The following is a 19,552-nucleotide window of genomic DNA, read 5'->3' on the forward strand; positions in this document are numbered from 1 at the left end:
GCTGTCCAATTGCATAGAAAAGCAAGCTTTAAAGTAAGTGTCACAGATGTACTGTGGCTTCATTGAGTAGAGATGCCGTATAAAAGTGCAAAAGTGAAAATACAGGCAATAGTGTAAGAAAAATACTACAAATAGCTTCAACTGAGCAAGTTCTTTGTAGTCGCGAGTTTGCGGAGTGTCAGGTATCACTCACTGTGTGCCATTAAGGTTTCTGGCAGTAGCCAACACCTGCACCACAAGCAAGAGTAAATCGTGTTTGTTGTTTAAAAGATGATCTCTTGTAAGTTTACCCAGGTTTACAGACACATGGGAAGAAGAGGATTCTTTGTTTTCTTATTTTTTTCCAAATCTCTGCTTCATTGTGCATAGAAGAATTCAAAAGGCAAGTACCTGGGAAGAAAATTATGCTGTTAGGTTACTTTTGGCTACACTGTATTGAGAGCTATACTTGGCAAATGTAGTCTGTAACAGCAAATGGTGGACAAAGGGAAAGTAGTCATGTTGTTGCACACAATGTTTTCCATTTTCTGTACAAAAGCTTGTTTAAATTATTTTGTGCCCTCCCTTTTTCAATGTCTTTCCCAGGCAGCAGTTGAACGGATGCCCCCCTTGCCCCAGGGCTGGGCACATGACCTGGGGAGTTACTTCACAGCAACGGGTGCTGCTAGCACCAGTGGCCGTTTTGTCTGAGACAGATTATCTTTGAGATTGTTTCTACTTTCTGAAAGCACTTCGCACCGTCTCTTAATCTGCCCACGTCTGCCCCTTTTAGGCTGCAGCAGCCCCTTAATATTCTCCACAGATGGGGCAAGACTGGAAGGACACAGTGCAAGTCTCCTAAAATGGAAATGAAAAACCTAAGTGGTATCTGGCCTGAAACTGTTTTAGATTTCTCTTGGAAAAAAAAAGAGGCTTTGTAGTGGTCTTTTACTTCTGGGAGCATGGTTTCCCTCCCCAGTGAGATGCATTTTGTGTGAGCTGTTTCTATATTAAAAAAAGTCTCCTGAAATAACTGTTCTTGGCTTGTCAGCATCTGGCAGTCCTCTCCTCTTGAAGCAGGCAACACCAAGGTCCCATGTAAGTGCAAAGGACCTCACCCTGTCTCGGCCCTGCGCAGAGGGCTTGCCTGGCCTGGTTGGGGTCACAGGTGGGGCAGCCCAAATGCATTGTGCTGCGGTTGCTTCCGATGTGCCTGGCCCGTGCACACACACCCTGATTAAATTTCTGTTCTTGTCAGTCCATTAAACCTCCCAAAGTGATTTGTTCTCCCTGGAGAATCAAGGGAGGGGGAGTGGAAAGGTAGAAAGAGAAAGAAAAAGAGAGGCTGGGGGTGGAGAGTGAACCAAAAATGAGTAAAACAGAGCTGCTGAATCCAATAGCCAAGTATTACATTATAGACTCCCAGTTTGGATATAAACAAAATGTTTCCTTAGAGCAGCGCCATATCCAAAAGTTAGAAAAATTGTTTTCCAGAGCTGAGACAGCCGTGCTTTGTCCTGCCTTAGGAGTGGGAGAAGGCAGCTTACCCCTTGTGCTCCTCTCCTTACCCTCCCAGCCCTCTCTGAGCACCCGTGCACACGTCAGCTCCGGGTCGCACTGCAAGCAGCTGGCGGGACAGTTCTCAGGGGCTGCTTATGTTTCATAGTTGGATCCCTGTGTGATTTCTGCTGCCCGGGGCAGGCAACTGGCTGTCCTGGCTCCTGCAGAAGTTGTGCCTCTTGCTGCTGCCGAGCCCTCCCCTTCCTCGAGCCAGGCCTATGGGCACTGCCATGGCCGCTGTGGCTGGAAGAGCCCAGCCCCTCATGTCAGGGGTCACGATTTTCTGCCACCCACCTTGTCCCTACTGACTGCCCTGGGCCCAGCTGCCTGCCTCCATCTATCCAACTCTTGGACTGACTTCCATTGTTTTCTCATAGCACTGTGTCAATTTTGCATGCACCTCGATGGCCCTGATTTAACATGACCTCGCGTGACCAGCCAGCTTTGTTGGTATTTTGTGTGACGTTGCTAAATTGTATGAGTTTTGCAGGCCGGTGGTGTGGCTTGTGTGGTGTTGTGTGACAGTGACCACTTTGCAGTCACTTCCCCTATCATCCCTTCAAAAGGACTGGGAACAGAGCAGGACAATGCTGATTCTCTCGACGGGCTTCAGGTCAACTAGGTTCTTGGTTTTCAGGAGTTCGCATCTCTTAAAATATCATTCAGCTAAATGAAAAGTGTTTTCTAATGAAACAACAACAAAAAAAAACATGCCAAAAGAGCACGAATGTTGTCACCAAAGTTAATAAAAGTAAGGAAATTAATACTTATAGTTGACCTCCAATACCTAGGCACGGTGGGGCGTAGCAAGGAAGTAGTTAGAAAGGCACCATGGTGAGCCTTAGCAGTGAATTACCTTATTTTTATTAACTTTCTGACAACCTCAGTGAATTTCCTTTCTTTTTATGAAGTGATTAAAAAAGCTAATCAGATCATGTAATTAAAATACATAATTACACAATCTCAGAGTTTTTCATAATTACTGTACACGGTAAATATTGTTACCTGATAACACTTTGCACAAAAACTGTGACAGGAATTTGTGTAGGATGGTTAGGAGGTGTCTGCTTTCCGGTGTTTGCAATGAAAGCTTCTCTAATGACATGAGATAGATAGTAAAATGTTTTAAAATGGAAAATATAGCAAAACTAAAATAATGACTCAGTTGCCTTTTTTAAAATACTTTTGTACATATTGGGCTGCTGGTATGTGTTGACACGGTGTGTTTCGGTGCATTTATAATGGCCTTTTCCTTTGTGCTCACACCTCTGCTTCATATTTTGTTAGGTACCACCCACTGGAAAACGAGTGTTTTGATACAAAGCAACACAGTAAGAAAAAAATCAGATCAGATCCAGTATCTTAATTTCAGCAAAAGAACTGAATTAAGATGGAGCCACTCTTAAAGCCTTTTTACCGTGACTTCAGGGTAGACATGATGTTGCAGCCTTCCTGATGTCAGGTAGCCAGGAGGTCTGGGGCTATGGTTTTGTTCATAGGAAATCCAAAGATACAAGTCATGATAAGGGAAAAACAAGTTATAAATAATGGGAAAATTAATAATAATTAAAAAAAAAAAGAAATCTAATGTGACTTTAACAATCAACTCGTAGGAATCCAGGACTCCAGCCTCTAAAGTGAATAATTTGAAACCATACTGTTACTACTGTATATCAGTCTAATATTTACTACTCAGGAGATTAATGTTATCCTCAGGTGCTCCATGACTGAGGTGGAGTTTCCATTTTTCAACAGATGACATTGAACTCTTATCTTAAATACAGACAGATAATTTGGTCTTGATGGGGAGCCGAAGTTAGTACTTCCATAACTCTTGGTACTCATACATTCATGTGCTACACTGAGTTATGAGATGGAGGAAGTGGAATTCAGTTTCACAAGTAATTGTGATTACAGCTGGCTAAAGGTGTGAGGGAGCAGTTACTGAATTTTCATTTCTTTGTCCATTTTTGTGGGTTTTTTTTCCAAGGGTAGGATGGGCTGAAGATCCTATTTTAGACAGCAGTCCAGGTTACCTGTGGCCAGAAAAATGTTTTATCCTGAAATTTTTTGCCTTATTGGCCAGAACTAAAATAAATAATAGAAAAGCCTTGACAAAAAAAAAAAATTATCATGTGAATTATATCTGGGATACCTTATTCTGTCACTGTCCTACAGGAGACACCAGAGTCGCCTAGTCTGTGTTTCTGCACTTCGGCTGTGGTCTGGGAAAGGGGCATGACAAAACCAAATGGATTCTGGGAAGAGGGCAAGGGTTTTTCAGTACTTAGGACGGTGGGGTTTTGTAAGTTAAGCTGATCTGAGATTTAAAACTCTGTGTTGTTTATGAAACAAGATTTTTTTATTTCCCATCAAAATTTAAATTGCCCACTCAGTTATGACCAGCTTATTACCAACATTTCTTCTTTTAGACAGTGTGTGAGCTTACACAGCTTAAAGTCACTGCTTCGCCTCTTTATGACAGTAGAGATGGAATGGAGTTTCTTCCAGACATCTGCCATTTGCATTTCAGTAGTAGTTTCTGGTAACTCCTCTCTGCCACACTGTACATGGAGTTTCTGGGCATGTGAGACACCCCGTGCCAGAGATCTAGGTGCTAGTACAAAACCTTTCACATCTGGAGAAAAACAAAAAAAAATTATTAATTTACCTGAAGTGGAAAGGGGGGCATGTGTTTCCAGCCGTTAATTCATTAATTGACTGGAGATGATTTCTTGAACATGTCTGGTTCTGGAGGTGCATGCGCGTCTATCAAACCCTCGACACCTGATTTCCCTGAGAGTTGGGATTATGGTGGTGGTTTTTATTTTTCTTTTGTATTTTGCTGTTACTGGGGTTTTTTTTTTTATTATTTTTTCCTCTGCAGGAAAAGTGCCTCCACCCCAAACACCCACCTCCAGCTTCCACCTACATTTTAATATAGCAGATTCCTCTGCAGAAATCCAAATGCTTTCTGTACCTGTAGTATCAAGATGTGTTTTTCTACGGTAAATTCAATCTCTCTCACCCCACTGCCTCCTCATTCATTTTACTGAGTTGTTTAGTTTATTAATATTCCCAGATACTTATAAGTGTAGCCAGTCCTCATTTTGTGGGTACAGTTAGAAAGAAAGCTATTGCCTATAGCATTTCCCTTTATTTTATTGAATTCTCTGGTATCAGTGCCAATGTCTATGTGAGGCTGCTCTCAAATGGAAGGAGTGCTGTTTGGGAGGGATGGTGGGGAAAGAAATATTTGCAAGTGCCAAGGCGTTTGCTGTCCCTCCTTCTCTTCAGGGATAAATTGAGATGTTTCAGTGTATTCTCCAATCCTAATTTTAATCCTGTTTAAACAAGTAATTGTGCCCTGCACCTTTCCTCATTATAAATTCACTCTCTTGTTTTTCTGTGGCCAAGGCACAGAGACAGTTCCTAACTAGAATAAATCGTACAATTCACATTTGTGGGAAGAAAAAAACCAATCATGTATATGCGGGCAGAAGGAAACATTGTTGGTTCAACTCCAGCTGTCTGAATACAGATAGTCAGCACCTAAGGCTGTATTAAACAACTCAGGAGGAAGACGCCTTTGCTGTTAGGGAACTTTAAAAAGTGCTGTCCTGTTCTGGTACGTGGGCAGAGTGTGGTACCTGCAGCTGGGGCTGGAAGTGCAGCCATGGCTGGAGGGAAGGTTTCAGCAGGGCTCAGCACGGCGGGGCCAGAGGGGCTGTCGTCTCCTGGTTGGATTCGCTCTGGCTCCCCAGCTGTGCTCCCCCTGCCTGCCTGCACTGATGAGCACCCTCCCTTTGGGAGGCTTTCTCTGGAGCGTGGTCGGTGCTGGATGACATCCTGAGAAGCCCCTAAAGAATTTAGAGAGGCTTGAAAAGTCTCTCTGCAGACTCATGGTGTAGGAGATGGAGCACAGCGTGGGCTGATCTGACCTCACTGCCTGGTGCCCACAGAAGAGGGCTATCCAGCGTGCCATGATCCTGCGGTGCTGTGGAGTGGGCACTGCTGGGGCCATCCCCTGCAGCCCTGCACGGGCGCTTGGCGAGGTCAGCTGCAGGATCCTTCCTCGGGCTCTGCCAATGTGAGCGTGAGCCCCAGGAAGACAGACCTTAGCTATTGCTACAGCTCTTCTTTTGAAAACCTGAGAGCGTGGTCGCACAATTTGTCATTGGCCCTTCAGTCAAAAGGGCAAAGATGTGTTGGAAGAAGAGAGCAGCTTTCCGTGGACGGTTTTGTTGCGGTGCAGTGCAAGTCCTTGGATCACAGGCGCCGGGTCACTGCCGGTTAAACTTGAAAGGTCTGTCATGTGGCACATTTGTTGTAGGGAACACTGATGTATCGAGAAAGATTCTTACTGGGTGGCACTTTTATTTGCTTGCTTGTTTTAAAAGCCATTTGTTATTTAAAATGATAGATCCTGTTAGTGAAAAAGAAGTAGAATTACCATACAGCATGGAATGCACATCTCTCCTAGGCAAGCCATGCTGTTTGGCTTTCATCTTGTATAGCACAAAATCTTTAATTTTTTTTTAAACCTTTCAGTTATTTCTGTCAGGTGTTGATAAGTGGAGAACTTCCTTCCTACTTCTGTTTTAACGTGATTCCCCTCAGGCTAGTCACAAACACGGTGCAGATTCATGACCAGTGTTTATCTAAATGGTACTCCGGAACGTTCTTCGTATTCAGCAGTGTGCTTTTATATTTGCGGGTGGTTTTTTTTATTTTTAAATGAAATATTTTTAAAAAATCATTCACTAGAGCAAACCCAGAGTCTTAACTATTGTACTTTGCCATAACACATACCGTCCCCAAGGAGTGGGGGATTTCCTTACCTGGAGCAAACTGTCTCCAGGCTTGGGTCTCATGGAGCTAGTGGCTTCATTAGCTCCAGGGATGCCCGCTGGGGTCACTGGGGCACATGAGCCCCTCCAACACTGGGTGGATGAAGGCCTTGAGGAGCTACACTCACCAGACTTGTGGAAGCTGGGATGTTTGCAAGTACAGCTTCATTTCCATTCACGGTGTTCGCGTGAAATCCTGACTGTGAATTCATGAAAGGGACACGGAGTGCGTGCACCTTTCTGAAAATACCTCTATGTAGAACTCCCTATATTTCATATTTATGTCATTTGAGTTTTCAGAAGTGTTGAGCAACTGCTGTTTGTATTGATTTCTATAGGATTGATGTGAATACACAACACGTTTGGAAGTCAGACCGATAATGCATATACATATGCTATAAAACAGGTTACTTAATACTGTCTGTCACATGTGATTTATTGATTTTTTTCTTCCCTGGTTCTTTGAAGGCAGCATAAAATCTGCATGTTGTTGTTTTTTACTGTTTGTTTATTGCTGAGTAATTTCAGCCAACATGTGTTTTTCAGCATTAGTTCTATTCATCATGAACGTCAGCCCATTAAGTTTGTAAGTGCGTCACAGTTTTCCCACCTAGATCAAAATGAGAGTCTGGAACAGCCTACTCTTTCTAACTTAACAAGCTGGTTTTATTTTCCCTTGCAACTTGCTCTAATAATATGACTAGCTTTAAATTCCTTAGGCCGGAAAGCTTGGCAGTAAAGTCCTGTGCAGGGCTGAGGTTTGAAACTTGAGGTTTTTTTCGGGTTTGAAACATGGCAATTGACTGGAAAGTACTCATTTAGGAGCAAAAATCTGTACTTGGGAAAGTACTTTTCATATGTTAAAAGACAGGGACTGCAAACCGATTTTCCTAGAGGTCAGGTCACTGCATAGCATCAGTTGGAATATCTTATCGTAGAGAGCCATCCTAGCAATCCAGTCACTTTGGTGACCCCAGCCAGAAGATACACAACAGTCGTGTCTGGTCCCAGTTTTCTCCGAAGAAGTGGTTCTTTTGTCTGAGAGTTGATACATGGCCGAAAAGTTGAAAGATAGCTCTGCAGAAATGAAAACACCACTCTAATATTGTCTACTGGCACAAAGATAGATGTGTGTTTGTCTTAGCAGTAGCAGCAGCTTATGGGAGATGTCTTGCTGTCTTTGTTCTAGTTTGCCACTGCCCCAGATTTGAAGGCACTTGCTCCTCCAGACTGCTGCCCATGCCACCAAAACGAGCTCTGACTTGATTCTGCACAAGTGGAATATCCTGTGGGAAAGTGCTGCCTGTCCTTGTCAGTGCTGGCTTCCAGGGCTCCCCGCTCGCTGTGCAGGATATGACCTTTAAATGAATTCTATGAATGAGCTAAATGGATTGTAATTGATGACTTAATCTTCACTTGAAAGTACAATTCAGAAACATGAAAATGAGCACAGTGAGCATTAAATTAAATCACACCGATCTGGTCAGTTCATGGAGAAAAGTCTGACTCTCTTTAATTTCAGATTCTGTATTCATTGAGTTTCTCCAAACAGCAGCTAGTCTGTGTTTCTGATGCCCAGTTATGGGTGTGAACTGAGGGAAAGAGCACGATTTCAGTCTTTCTGACCACATGTGCCTGAGCCTACTCAGCAAAACAGCCTGAGAACAGGTGCCTGCTGTATTTGAGAGCTGCCTGATCAGATGGGAGGGAGGAAATAATAAATCTAGGAAATTCACCTCATGCATTTCATCCCACCAGAAAGGCTCTTCCGCTGGCCAAGGCTCCACGAGCGGTTCAGAGTCTCGATACTTGGGTTTGTGCTACGGGAAGCACCCTCCCTGCTAACAGTAACAAAACACGAGGAAGGGGAAACATCATTATGTATGGATGAGAAAAGGACTTTTGTATCACAGAGATCTTTGTGGAGCCTGATGCTCTTCCACTGCTCTGGGCTGGATCTTTGGCTCTGCAAAGGAGGCAGTGCAGGGGCCAGGGGCAGCCCTCGTCCTGCTGTGACAAGGGCGGGCTCTGCAGATCTGCCATGGGCTCTGCTCAAAATGTTGCAGCCACCCCATTTGTATCCTTAGGTCTAGATAAAAAATGAAGCAGGCAAATCTCTTCACCACTGTGTGTTGTCTCTTTGTTTTGTATAATCAAGTGTTGAAATCATGATAAATGTTGACATCAAGTAGCAAAAAGTGCAGAATATAACTGTGTGAGTCTAAGGCCAATAGGGTCATATGTGCTCTGGCTAAAATAATATGAAGAAATATTAGTAAAAATTAGCATAAGTATTACCATTTATTATAACTAATTTTATAACTAATCATTATAAGTAATAATTATTCTACTAGGATTATTTTCCTAAGGGCTTTGTCATTCCTTATGTTTGAAAGTTCTACATGTCATAGCTGAAACTCTAATTTTATAGTATTCTCTCAGTGTAACTATTGCATCCGTGATGTGTGCATGTGACCCCACGTAAGATTTTGTTCTTTTACATCAGTCTTATGACGTGCCTTCTTGCTAAATGCTCTGTAGGTATCAAAGCAGGCGAGAATGGCACAGGACCCTCAAGGTAGCAGGGTAGGCACGAGCAGCAAGCTATTAAGATCTTTCTGTTAATTCATTGATGATTTTACTGGCATCATCTTCTAATCTCGCTTTAAAAAGTCTGAATGTGCATTTCAAAATTTCTGAAGAGCAAATTGCTAAGCAAAATATATGTATAATACTAACATTTCGGTAGAAATAGAGTGAGTTATTATTGATTCACAGAGCACGACAAAACATCACTGCATGAATTAGCAAACAGCTGTTTCTAATTTGAGTTTAGAACTGTACACAGAGGAACTTGTTTTAGTGTTCACTCCTTTCATTTATAATGAATTTTAATCACCGCTACAGGTGAGAAAAATGTAGAAACAAGCTTGTATCTTGTGGAAGAAACAAAGGAGAGACAGATGCTAACAGATTTACAGTCTGTGATAAAAGGAATGTTTTGGTACACTTTACATGTAATTAGAGTGCAGCTGTTTTCAGTCCCAAGTCCATGATGCACAGCAGAATATAGTATCTGCTGCTTTTCCAAAGGGAGTAAAGAAAAACAGTGATTCAACTCTGAAAGCATTTAGTTTATTCCTAGATCTAACATAAAACTTTCTCCTCCACCCCTTATTATGCCATGTATTGAAGTGTGAAATAACGTATTTAATGATATGTTAATTTTTTGTTACCAGCAAAATACAGTCTGTTAGACATAGGAAAAAATAATGTTAAAAATAACTTTCTGCTTTTATCATCTGTATAAAATTATGTATCATCCTGTCGATGGTCATTACTGAGTCTTGATATCTTTACTAATGGGAGACAAGGGCTCAGGCATGCATTACTCTGGCTTAACAAGTTTCTGTACATCAACTAAGCTTCAATAGACATCTTTGTGTCTACTTTTAACTTGCAGCATAAAAAAGACTAATTAGATCTATCTTTGATCACTACAGAAAGGTTTAAACAAAGACAGCGAGGTTTAAACCGTCTATGTGTAACAGTTTATCTGTGGCAGACATCCCAGCAAGTTTCATGTTTGAAATTCTGCACTACATCTTGTGCTGATTTTGTATTCTAAATACCAAGTTACTCTCTGCATGAGAAGAAAAATTAGATTATATATACTTTCCATTAAGCCAGACGTCTGTCTTTCTTTTTTAAAAACTTCACTTAAAAATGAATTGCAGTGCAAAGCTGAGAAGTTGGAAAAAGAGTAACTGTTGGTAATTTAGTCCAGCAAAAATGCTTACCACATAAGCATATAATTAGGTATAACTGCATTTTTCTCAAGTCACAGATAATCATGAAAGCACTGCCTGTGGTGCCACTTATATTAGCACCTCTTAGTTTTTTATCCAATTTTAGGTTTGCTTTGAACATATGATATATATTTTTATATATATATGTTTAAAATTGCACAGTGCCTTAAAATAAAGAACTATGAAGACTGTTTTGTGAACAAGCTCATGTTGCTGAAGTCTGAAGCTGCCTATAGAGTTCTTCAGAGCAGCCTGAACTTCCCTCCTTGGTGCCTTGGCCGAGGGTGGGTTGACCAGTTCTGGGGACATTTGAGTGATATTTTTGTAGGGATAATTATAAATAACTTGTAGAAATCTTATTTGCATTGTTTAGTGAAGTGTGTTTGAGCACGCATTACTGGTGGGTCTCAGTGACAGCCAAGCAGCTACAGTGCGGGTCAGAGCTGGGTGCAGTGTCAGCACAAAAAGGCTTTTCTTGCCCCAAAAGCTGGGGGTTCGCAGCCCACTATTGCCTTCTGCGACACAATGACAAAAGCATTCAGTGAAGCAACTATAAGCGTAGAAAATTGAGTTTCGAATATTAATGGTAGTTTTTGTTATTTACTTTGTTATAACTGTGCGGAAAATGTGCAGGAAAATGGGACTAAACACTCCAACAAAAAATTTAAGTAAAAAGCTGTCACAGTGCACTGAAAATATTGAAACTTAAAACATTTGCTATGTAAAGTTGATTTGGGTTATTTCACACCAGCACTGCAGTGTAAATGAGCAGCGTATGCTATGTGAGGTTCTTGCTGTAATCCATTGTAATGATATGTCCTTGGTTTTAACACGTAGTGCAGCAGTGCCAAATTTGCTGCAACCAGTACTGAAGATTTCTCAGTCCTCAATCTCTGTGTTGTATTCTCATAGTTAAGCATCTGTGATAATAATGATTATTGAAATTGGTAGCATTTTTATCGGGCCTTCCATCTGAGGATGTCTTGGGGTTTCACAGCTATACAGAAGTAAGCCCTGCAATTTGTCCTTGAGGAGCAGCTGGCTTTTTTCTATTATGGAGATGAGGAACTGAAACACAGTTCAGAAGCGTATCTTATGATGCCAAGCTTGTTTTCAAAAGTTACTTACTTTTTTGGGTGCTAGAATTCCATCAACTCTCAATAGCCTAAAGCAATTTGATTTCTTTGACCGTTTTTAACTTATGTACTATGGAGAGGCTCAGAGAGAACCAGGAATCTGAACTTAAATCAAACAGCAATCTTTTCTTCACCAATTGATTTTTGGTCTTTGTTTTTGTTAATTTAACCATTTCTCTTGTGTACTAGCTCTGTGCTCGAGGAATAAACCTGATAGAATAAGAGCACCTTGCAAATCTAACCTCTTTGGTTTATTGTCCTGTATGGAGATGCCTTCTGGGCTCAGGAGAGGAGTCTCAAAAGTTGCCTCTTTAGCCAAACTCTGGCTATTTTGATGATGCCTGAGCAGGTTGTGCAGCCTCTTCTGAGCCCCACGGTGCTCAATCTGTGTTGCCGTTTGCACCCAAACCAGCTGGAGTAAACTGGCCTCCCATACCACGCTGGCCACATAGCAATGTGCCTGTGGTGTAGGGGGACGTATGGAGGCACTGTGGAAGAGCCACCTGAACCCTCCACACATAGGAGAGGCAGAGTAGGGAAGTTTTTCACTGGAGGGGAACCCGATGATGCTCTACAACAAGAGGATTTATGCAGGGACGAACTTCAGGTCTAGGCCCGCAAATGGAGGTCTCTATGAATACCTTTTGTTCTTAAGAGAAAAAGCAGCTGGCTGGGGGTAACCTGGCTTTGTACAGCCCCTGCCCACAAACGCTGACCCCAGGGCTGGGGCCATGCGGGTGATGGGGCAGCTGTGCGAGTCTGTCCCTCTGCAACCGCTTCGAACGCAGCTCAGCTCAGAGAGCGTCATGTTTCCAGCTACCTTTGAGCAGGGAGATGGGCGAAAGCGGTTGCAAGGACTGTGACGTTTTGTCCAGTCAATTTTGTTTTTGTTAGCAAAATAACTTTGAAATAATAAATACATCAACCTCATCAGTGTACACTGAGATGACAGTGCTGCTTACTCTTGGCAGTCTGTGATGTCCTGTTTGTCTCCTTTCTAAGAGAGATCATGTTTTTTAAGACTTCATTTTATTGTTTTAGCTTCACAAGTATATTTCTGAACTTGGCTCATGTTATCTGGAAGATAAACAGAGAACGAAGTATGATTTATACCACAGTTTGGCCAAATTGCTCTTATTAGAAGGAAAAATACATTTATTGAATGCATTGAGGCTGGAATTAGCTCCTCAGTGATGATGATAAATGCTTGCAGTCCTGTAAGCGTGCTGAACATTAAGTTACTAAATTACTGTACCACTTCGAGATTGATTATCAAGTTTGGCCCTTCAAGCTTCATGACCCGCTCATATATCCTGAGGACCACTGACATCCTGAAGCTTCCTTAATGCTCTTTTTTTCCTAATTAAACTTTTTATTGAATTTTCTTACCCTTTTAATACTTGTTTTGATTCTCTTATGCGCAAATGACAAAAGCCTTGCACCAGCCATGTGATTCTCTATTTTAGAACAGTCCCACTTTGCAGGATTAGCCATTTTTAATGACTTTAATCTCCTTTTTGAAAGTGATTTTTCTCATTCTACTACATTCCTTTGATTGCATTAATGTAGAATTATTATTCTAACCATCATTGCCAGACATGTCACACCACATCTAAAATATATCTTCCCACTAAAATATTACTCTGGTAAAATACCTTAGAATTTCATTCTCAGTTCATTATAGGTCTTTTCTTCAATTTAATATGGCAATTTAAAATTAACAGGGCTATTTTTCATTCCATAAAGAGATTAATGATAATGAGTTTTCCCTAATTTCTTCAGTTTAGGCCTTTAGTAATTTAGTATCTTGTTTGTAAGGAAGTCAAGGTAGCTTGTTTCTGGAGCTTAAAGTTTCCTAATTCTTTTAAAATTATAAAAGTACCAGGAAGCGGTGCAATGAAGAGAATCCAGAATTTAAACATGAAAATCGTTGAAGGGTCTAAATCAGGCTAACAAAGGGAGACAATCCTTGCTTTCAACTGTCTATGTAAATGCTTCCATTTTTATTACAAACTCAGCTTTTCAATCTGAGAAACGTTAAATTTTTGCAATCTAAATAATATTAGCACAGCAATGTCTTTGTGCATCACTCACAAAGTAATAGGAGCTTTCTTTGATTTTGTTTTTTGAACAGCCCAATATGTTTGAAGAGCAGCAGCTGGAGGGGAACATTAGAGTGCATTTTGAGATAGAATGGTTTGTTTCAGAGGAAAAAGAGACTTTCCAAAAGATTTGTTCAATTTGTATGGTGGGCCAATGTAATGATTGGCATAAGCACATATGGATGTAGCAAGGTTAGAGCAGTTGGCCCAGCCTGTGTTACCGCTGGATTTGGCCCATCACATCTACAGTTTCAAAGCTGAACAATGAAGCTTTATTCACTGGAGCCGTTTTACGTGCTCCGTCTTCTCCGCGATGCAGTCCTTCCTCTGTGTGCCACTGCCCAGCACAAGGCGTGAGTAGTCTGGCTGCAAAAGGGAAGACACTTAAAATACATATATTTTTCTAATAGTTTCTGCAAAGTGAGCATTTTAAATTATTTTAATTGCAGCCAGTAAGCCCAAGCAGTAAATAACACAATGATGGTGTGCTTTTTTTCCTGGTGTTGTAGATTTTCTTCTTTTTTTCTCCCCAGTAGACAGCAGTAGTGGCAGCAAACGCAACATGTGCTGCCCTAGTTCAGGTCCAGCATCCCCCTCTTGCTCCCCTTTGTTTCCTTTCCCCTGGAGGAGCCCAGCTGGCGAGAGGAGGGAATTAGCCAGCCCTGAGCTACCGGTACCTCCCCGGGGCCCCTAATCCAGGCGCTGGCAGCCGGCTGCCTCCTTCCCTCCGACGGCCCGTGGCCGCAGGTCCATGGGGACAGAGCCCTGGCTGCGGCCGGCGGCAGAGACGGGGGGACGGGATGGGGCGGGCGGGGGGACGGGGGCTCCCATGGGGCAGAGCGAAGCTGTGCCGGCAGCGGGGCGGGCGGCGGAGGTGGCTTAAATTGGGAACATGAGGCTTTGTTGCAGCCACAGAGAGAGACCGGTTCGTGGCTGGGGGAACGAAGCCTGAGGGAAGTTTACGCAAAAATCAGGGGCTCCTTGCCTGTGTTTTAGGCTCGGGCTCTGCCAGACTCGGAGAAGTTAGTTGAGCACAAAGACCTTGAGCATCTTACAAGCGCAAGCGCGTGCTGAGAGCCAGGGTGCATTTTGGGAGCGGGAGGAAGCGCGTTCTCAGTGTCTGGCATCGCTCTGGAGCAGGAGGTTTAGTTAAATGGGGGAGTGGAGCTCCCTGGGGAGCGCAGGGCGAGGGGAGCGGGTGCCCGACCCGTGCATCCCGGAAAACAGGCAGCCCTGTCGTGCTGGAAAAGTTGTTTGGTGTGTGATTGTTTGGCTTAGTTTGTCCAAGGTAGCTCTGCTCTCTCTTTTCCTGGGATGAAAAGGAAGGCCTTTGCCAAAGCAAACGGTGCCACAGGAGCTAGCCTCTTGTGCTGGCGATATCCTCATTAGCCGAGCCTTTCTTTGAGAGCTTCTCCGCCGTACATGTGCTCTTCGCCTGGCGACTCTGTAGTTGGCAGGCACAGGGAGTGCGCGTGTGGCAGCCTACACGCACAGTTGGGGATTTTTTTATTGGTTTGTTTTAGTAAGAGCTGAAGTAGGAATGTTAAATGTTTTATAAGGACAATGTATCTGGAGAACAGGTTCCTTCTTTTGAATCTCCAAATGTATATGTGGTCAGTGCCTTCCCTCGTTTACATGAATTTTATTTTTGCTTCATTCCGTGATTCAGTTTTATATTGGACTAGTGGCATTTTTGCTTCACTCAACATCTCTGCTTTTATTGGAATTAGGATATTTGAACTCGCTGTCTTCTGTTTCTTGTTAACGATTCTGTTTATGAAAGCTGCCAACATTTTGTGTATTTTTCCTAAAATGACAGTTTTGCTGCTGGAGTTGATGCTGTGTTTCTTTATGGTAATATCAGATTATAAAATATTTTCCAAAGCCTCATATTGAGCAAAGGAAATAGTTATTAAAACAGACGCTGAACCGTTGTTGGTTTATCCTGAAGTTGATTCTTTCGTGATGTCTTGAGATCTCCAATGGTGATTTTCTGGGCTTTTAAAATTTGTTTGTTTTTGCAACAAGCAGGCAAAATTACCTTTGATATGAATGAATGTGGTAGTGGTGCAGATCTCTGATTTCGTTGAGCTGTCTCAAATCTGATGCTTTTATTTCACCCAGACATTCAACTCTGCTTCTGAGCAGCCTTTCATTCTGTTACAGTTTTGAGACAGAACTGAAGGATTTTGTTTAATGAAGACATTACTTAAAATAATCTTGATGTAGCGTTTAAAAAGACCCACAAAATCACAGGTGATCACTTAACACCGTAGCTTTTTGAAATGTTTGTATTGCTTCATTGCACATCGTGTTTTGTTTTCTTTATTCATTGTTTATTGCTTTACAGTACAGTAAGCAGGTGTTAAACCTGCTAAAGAAAAATGCCTGTTATTAATACTACATATTCACGTATTTGTGAATTATGTGTACAAATATATTTTTGTTTCTCTTTCTCAAACCTCTTTTGAAATTCAAGAGATTTTTTTTTTTAGCTGATTTTTTTTGTGCTGTAGTAGCAGAAGCCCATAGTGTTGTTGAGAGCTTTGTCCTTATTTCACAGATGCACTGGGAATTGTTTTTAATCTCCTTTCTGCTTTCCCATTACAGATGGTGATGACGACCCACAACTCTCCTGGGTGGCTTCATCTCCCTCCAGCAAAGATGTTGCATCACCCACTCAGATGATAGGAGATGGGTGTGATCTCGGCATCGGGGAGGAGGAAGGGGGGACTGGCCTGCCGTATCCCTGTCAGTTTTGTGATAAGTCCTTCATTCGCCTGAGCTACCTTAAAAGGCACGAGCAGATCCACAGTGACAAACTACCTTTCAAATGCACCTACTGTAGCCGGCTTTTTAAGCACAAGAGAAGTAGGGATCGCCACATAAAGCTTCACACAGGGGACAAAAAGTACCATTGCCATGAATGCGAGGCTGCATTCTCTCGCAGCGACCACCTCAAAATTCACCTGAAAACCCACAGCTCCAGCAAACCGTTCAAGTGTACTGTGTGTAAACGGGGGTTTTCATCTACCAGCTCATTGCAGAGTCACATGCAAGCTCATAAAAAGAACAAGGAACATATGGCAAAGACTGAGAAAGAGGTGAAGAAGGATGATTTTATGTGTGATTACTGTGAAGAGACATTCAGTCAGACTGAAGATTTGGAGAAGCACGTAATGACACGCCACCCACAGCTTTCCGAGAAGGCAGATTTGCAGTGTATTCATTGCCCTGAAGTATTTGCAGACGAAAACTCGCTGCTCTCACACATTCATCAAGCCCATGCCAACAAAAAACACAAGTGCCCTATGTGCCCAGAGCAGTTTTCTTCAGTGGAGGAAGTCTATTGCCACTTGGACAGCCACAGACAACCTGACTCCAGCAATCACAGCATCAGCCCTGACCCAGTCTTGGGGAGCGTGGCGTCCATGAGCAGTGCAACGCCCGACTCCAGCGCGTCTGTGGAACGAGGTTCCACCCCAGATTCAACCTTAAAGCCTTTGAGAGGACAAAAGAAAATCAGGTCTGTGGACAGAGAGGAAGGCCAGAGCTGGTCTAAAGTTACTTATAGCTGCCCGTACTGCTCGAAACGTGACTTCAACAGCCTCGCTGTTCTGGAGATCCACCTGAAGACTATTCATGCAGACAAACCTCAGCAAAGCCACACGTGCCAGATCTGCCTTGATTCCATGCCTACACTGTACAACTTGAATGAACACGTGAGAAAAGTGCACAAAAACCATGCCTATCCCATGATGCAGTTTAGCAACATTTCTGCCTTTCACTGTAACTACTGCCCGGAGATGTTTGCAGATATCAATAGCTTACAAGAACACATCCGTATTACTCACTGTGGCCCAAACGCTACCCCTCAAGATGGCAACAATGCTTTCTTCTGTAATCAGTGCTCCATGGGCTTTCTGACTGAAGCAACCTTGACTGAGCATATTCAGCAGACTCACTGCAATGTAGGAAATTCAAAATTGGATTCCCCTGTCATTCAGCCAACACAGTCTTTTATGGAAGTTTATTCATGCCCTTATTGCACAAACTCCCCCATTTTTGGCTCCATCTTGAAGCTTACAAAGCATATTAAAGAAAACCACAAGAACATTCCTCTGGCACACAATAAGAAGTCAAAAGCAGAGCAGAGTCCAGTTTCTTCTGATGTTGAAGTCTCTTCCCCTAAAAGGCAACGGCTTTCTGCTAGTGTAAACTCAGTGTCTAATGGTGAATACCCATGTAATCAGTGTGATCTAAAGTTCTCAAATTTTGAAAGTTTTCAAACCCATTTAAAGTTGCATTTGGAGTTGCTGTTAAGGAAACAGTCTTGCCCTCAGTGTAAAGAAGACTTTGATTCCCAGGAGTCTCTTCTGCAACATCTCACCGTACATTACATGACAACTTCAACTCATTATGTATGTGAGAGCTGCGACAAACAGTTTTCTTCGGTGGATGATTTGCAGAAGCATTTGTTGGACATGCATACTTTTGTGTTGTATCACTGCACCCTTTGCCAAGAAGTTTTTGATTCCAAGGTATCCATCCAAGTGCATCTGGCAGTCAAGCATAGCAATGAAAAGAAGATGTATCGTTGCACAGCCTGTAACTGGGATTTTAGGAAGGAGGTGGATCTCCAGATCCATGTGAAGCATAGTCACTTGGGGAATCCATCAAAGTCTCACAAATGCATCTTCTGTGGTGAGACCTTTAGCACAGAGGTAGAACTGCAGTGCCACATCACAACCCACAGCAAAAAATACAACTGCAAGTTTTGTAGCAAAGCTTTTCATGCCATCATCTTGCTTGAAAAGCACTTGCGGGAGAAACATTGCGTTTTTGATGCTAGTGCTGAGAATGGTACAGCTAATGGCCTGACCCCAACAAACAAGAAGACGGAAGGGGCAGATATCCAGAACATGTTAATGAAGAATCCAGATACTTCCAACAGTCATGAAGCCAGTGAGGATGATGTAGATGCTTCTGAGCCCATGTATGGCTGTGACATTTGTGGTGCTGCCTACACTATGGAGGTCCTCTTGCAGAACCATCGTTTGAGAGATCATAACATCAGGCCTGGGGAGGATGACTGTTCTAGGAAGAAAGCAGAATTCATCAAAGGTAGCCACAAGTGTAATATCTGCTCAAGGACCTTTTTCTCAGAAAACGGCCTGAGAGAGCACATGCAGACTCATCGAGGCCCAGCTAAGCACTACATGTGCCCCATCTGTGGGGAACGCTTCCCATCTCTCCTGACCCTGACAGAGCACAAAGTCACTCACAGCAAGAGTCTGGATACAGGGACATGTCGAATCTGCAAAATGCCGCTGCAGAGCGAGGAGGAATTTATCGAGCACTGCCAGATGCATCCAGATCTCAGAAACTCCCTCACTGGGTTTCGCTGTGTTGTCTGCATGCAGACGGTCACCTCTACCCTTGAGCTGAAAATTCATGGGACGTTCCATATGCAGAAATTGGCAGGAAACTCTGCAACCTCGTCGCCCAATGGCCAGGCCTTGCAAAAACTCTACAAGTGTGCGTTGTGCTTGAAAGAGTTCCGGAATAAGCAGGACTTGGTAAAGTTGGATGTGAATGGCCTTCCCTATGGCCTGTGTGCTGGATGCATGACCAGGAGCACCAATGGACAGTCTTCAGCCTTGACTCCACAGGAGGTGAACGAGAGACCATGTGGCAGTCTGAGGTGTCCGGAATGTAGTGTCAAATTTGAAAGTGCTGAAGACCTAGAGAGCCACATTCAGGTAGACCACCGAGACCTGACGCCTGAGACTAGTGGCCAAAGGAAAGGTACCCAGACATCCCCTGTTCCCAGAGTAAGTACAGCTGAACTATAAAATGTAGACCTTCAATGTGACTGAGAACTGATCTGATGTTGTTGGGTTTTTTTTTTAAACTGTCACTTTAAAAAATTACTTGTGCTGCTGAAAAAAACTACAAAACAGGAGGACAGGTAGAGTAACGCACATAGAAAAATTAGATATTGTTCAGCCTTGCAGGCTGCTTGATTCCTAGTGGCAGTGCATCAGATTTTTTATCATAAAACTGCCCTAGATTTACCAACAGAGAGCTGAGACACTTGAATGGTGGGGATTGAG

The 19,552-nt window shown here is 42.8% G+C and overlaps 1 protein-coding gene across 1 annotated transcript in view; it reads left to right on the forward strand.

Moving 5' to 3' along the window:
- The window catches only part of ZNF423 (zinc finger protein 423), a 164,706-nt gene that overhangs the window by 48,298 nt on the left and 96,856 nt on the right, over positions 1 to 19,552 (forward strand). Inside the window, exon 3 of the mRNA XM_086621013.1 lies at positions 16,047 to 19,270. Coding sequence (XP_086477139.1) covers positions 16,047 to 19,270 — 3,224 coding nt within the window. The remainder of the gene's footprint in view (positions 1 to 16,046; positions 19,271 to 19,552) is intronic.

This window comes from Tauraco erythrolophus, chromosome 15 (assembly GCF_009769465.1).
Source record: "Tauraco erythrolophus isolate bTauEry1 chromosome 15, bTauEry1.pri, whole genome shotgun sequence".
In the NCBI taxonomy this organism is placed as follows: domain Eukaryota; kingdom Metazoa; phylum Chordata; class Aves; order Musophagiformes; family Musophagidae; genus Tauraco; species Tauraco erythrolophus.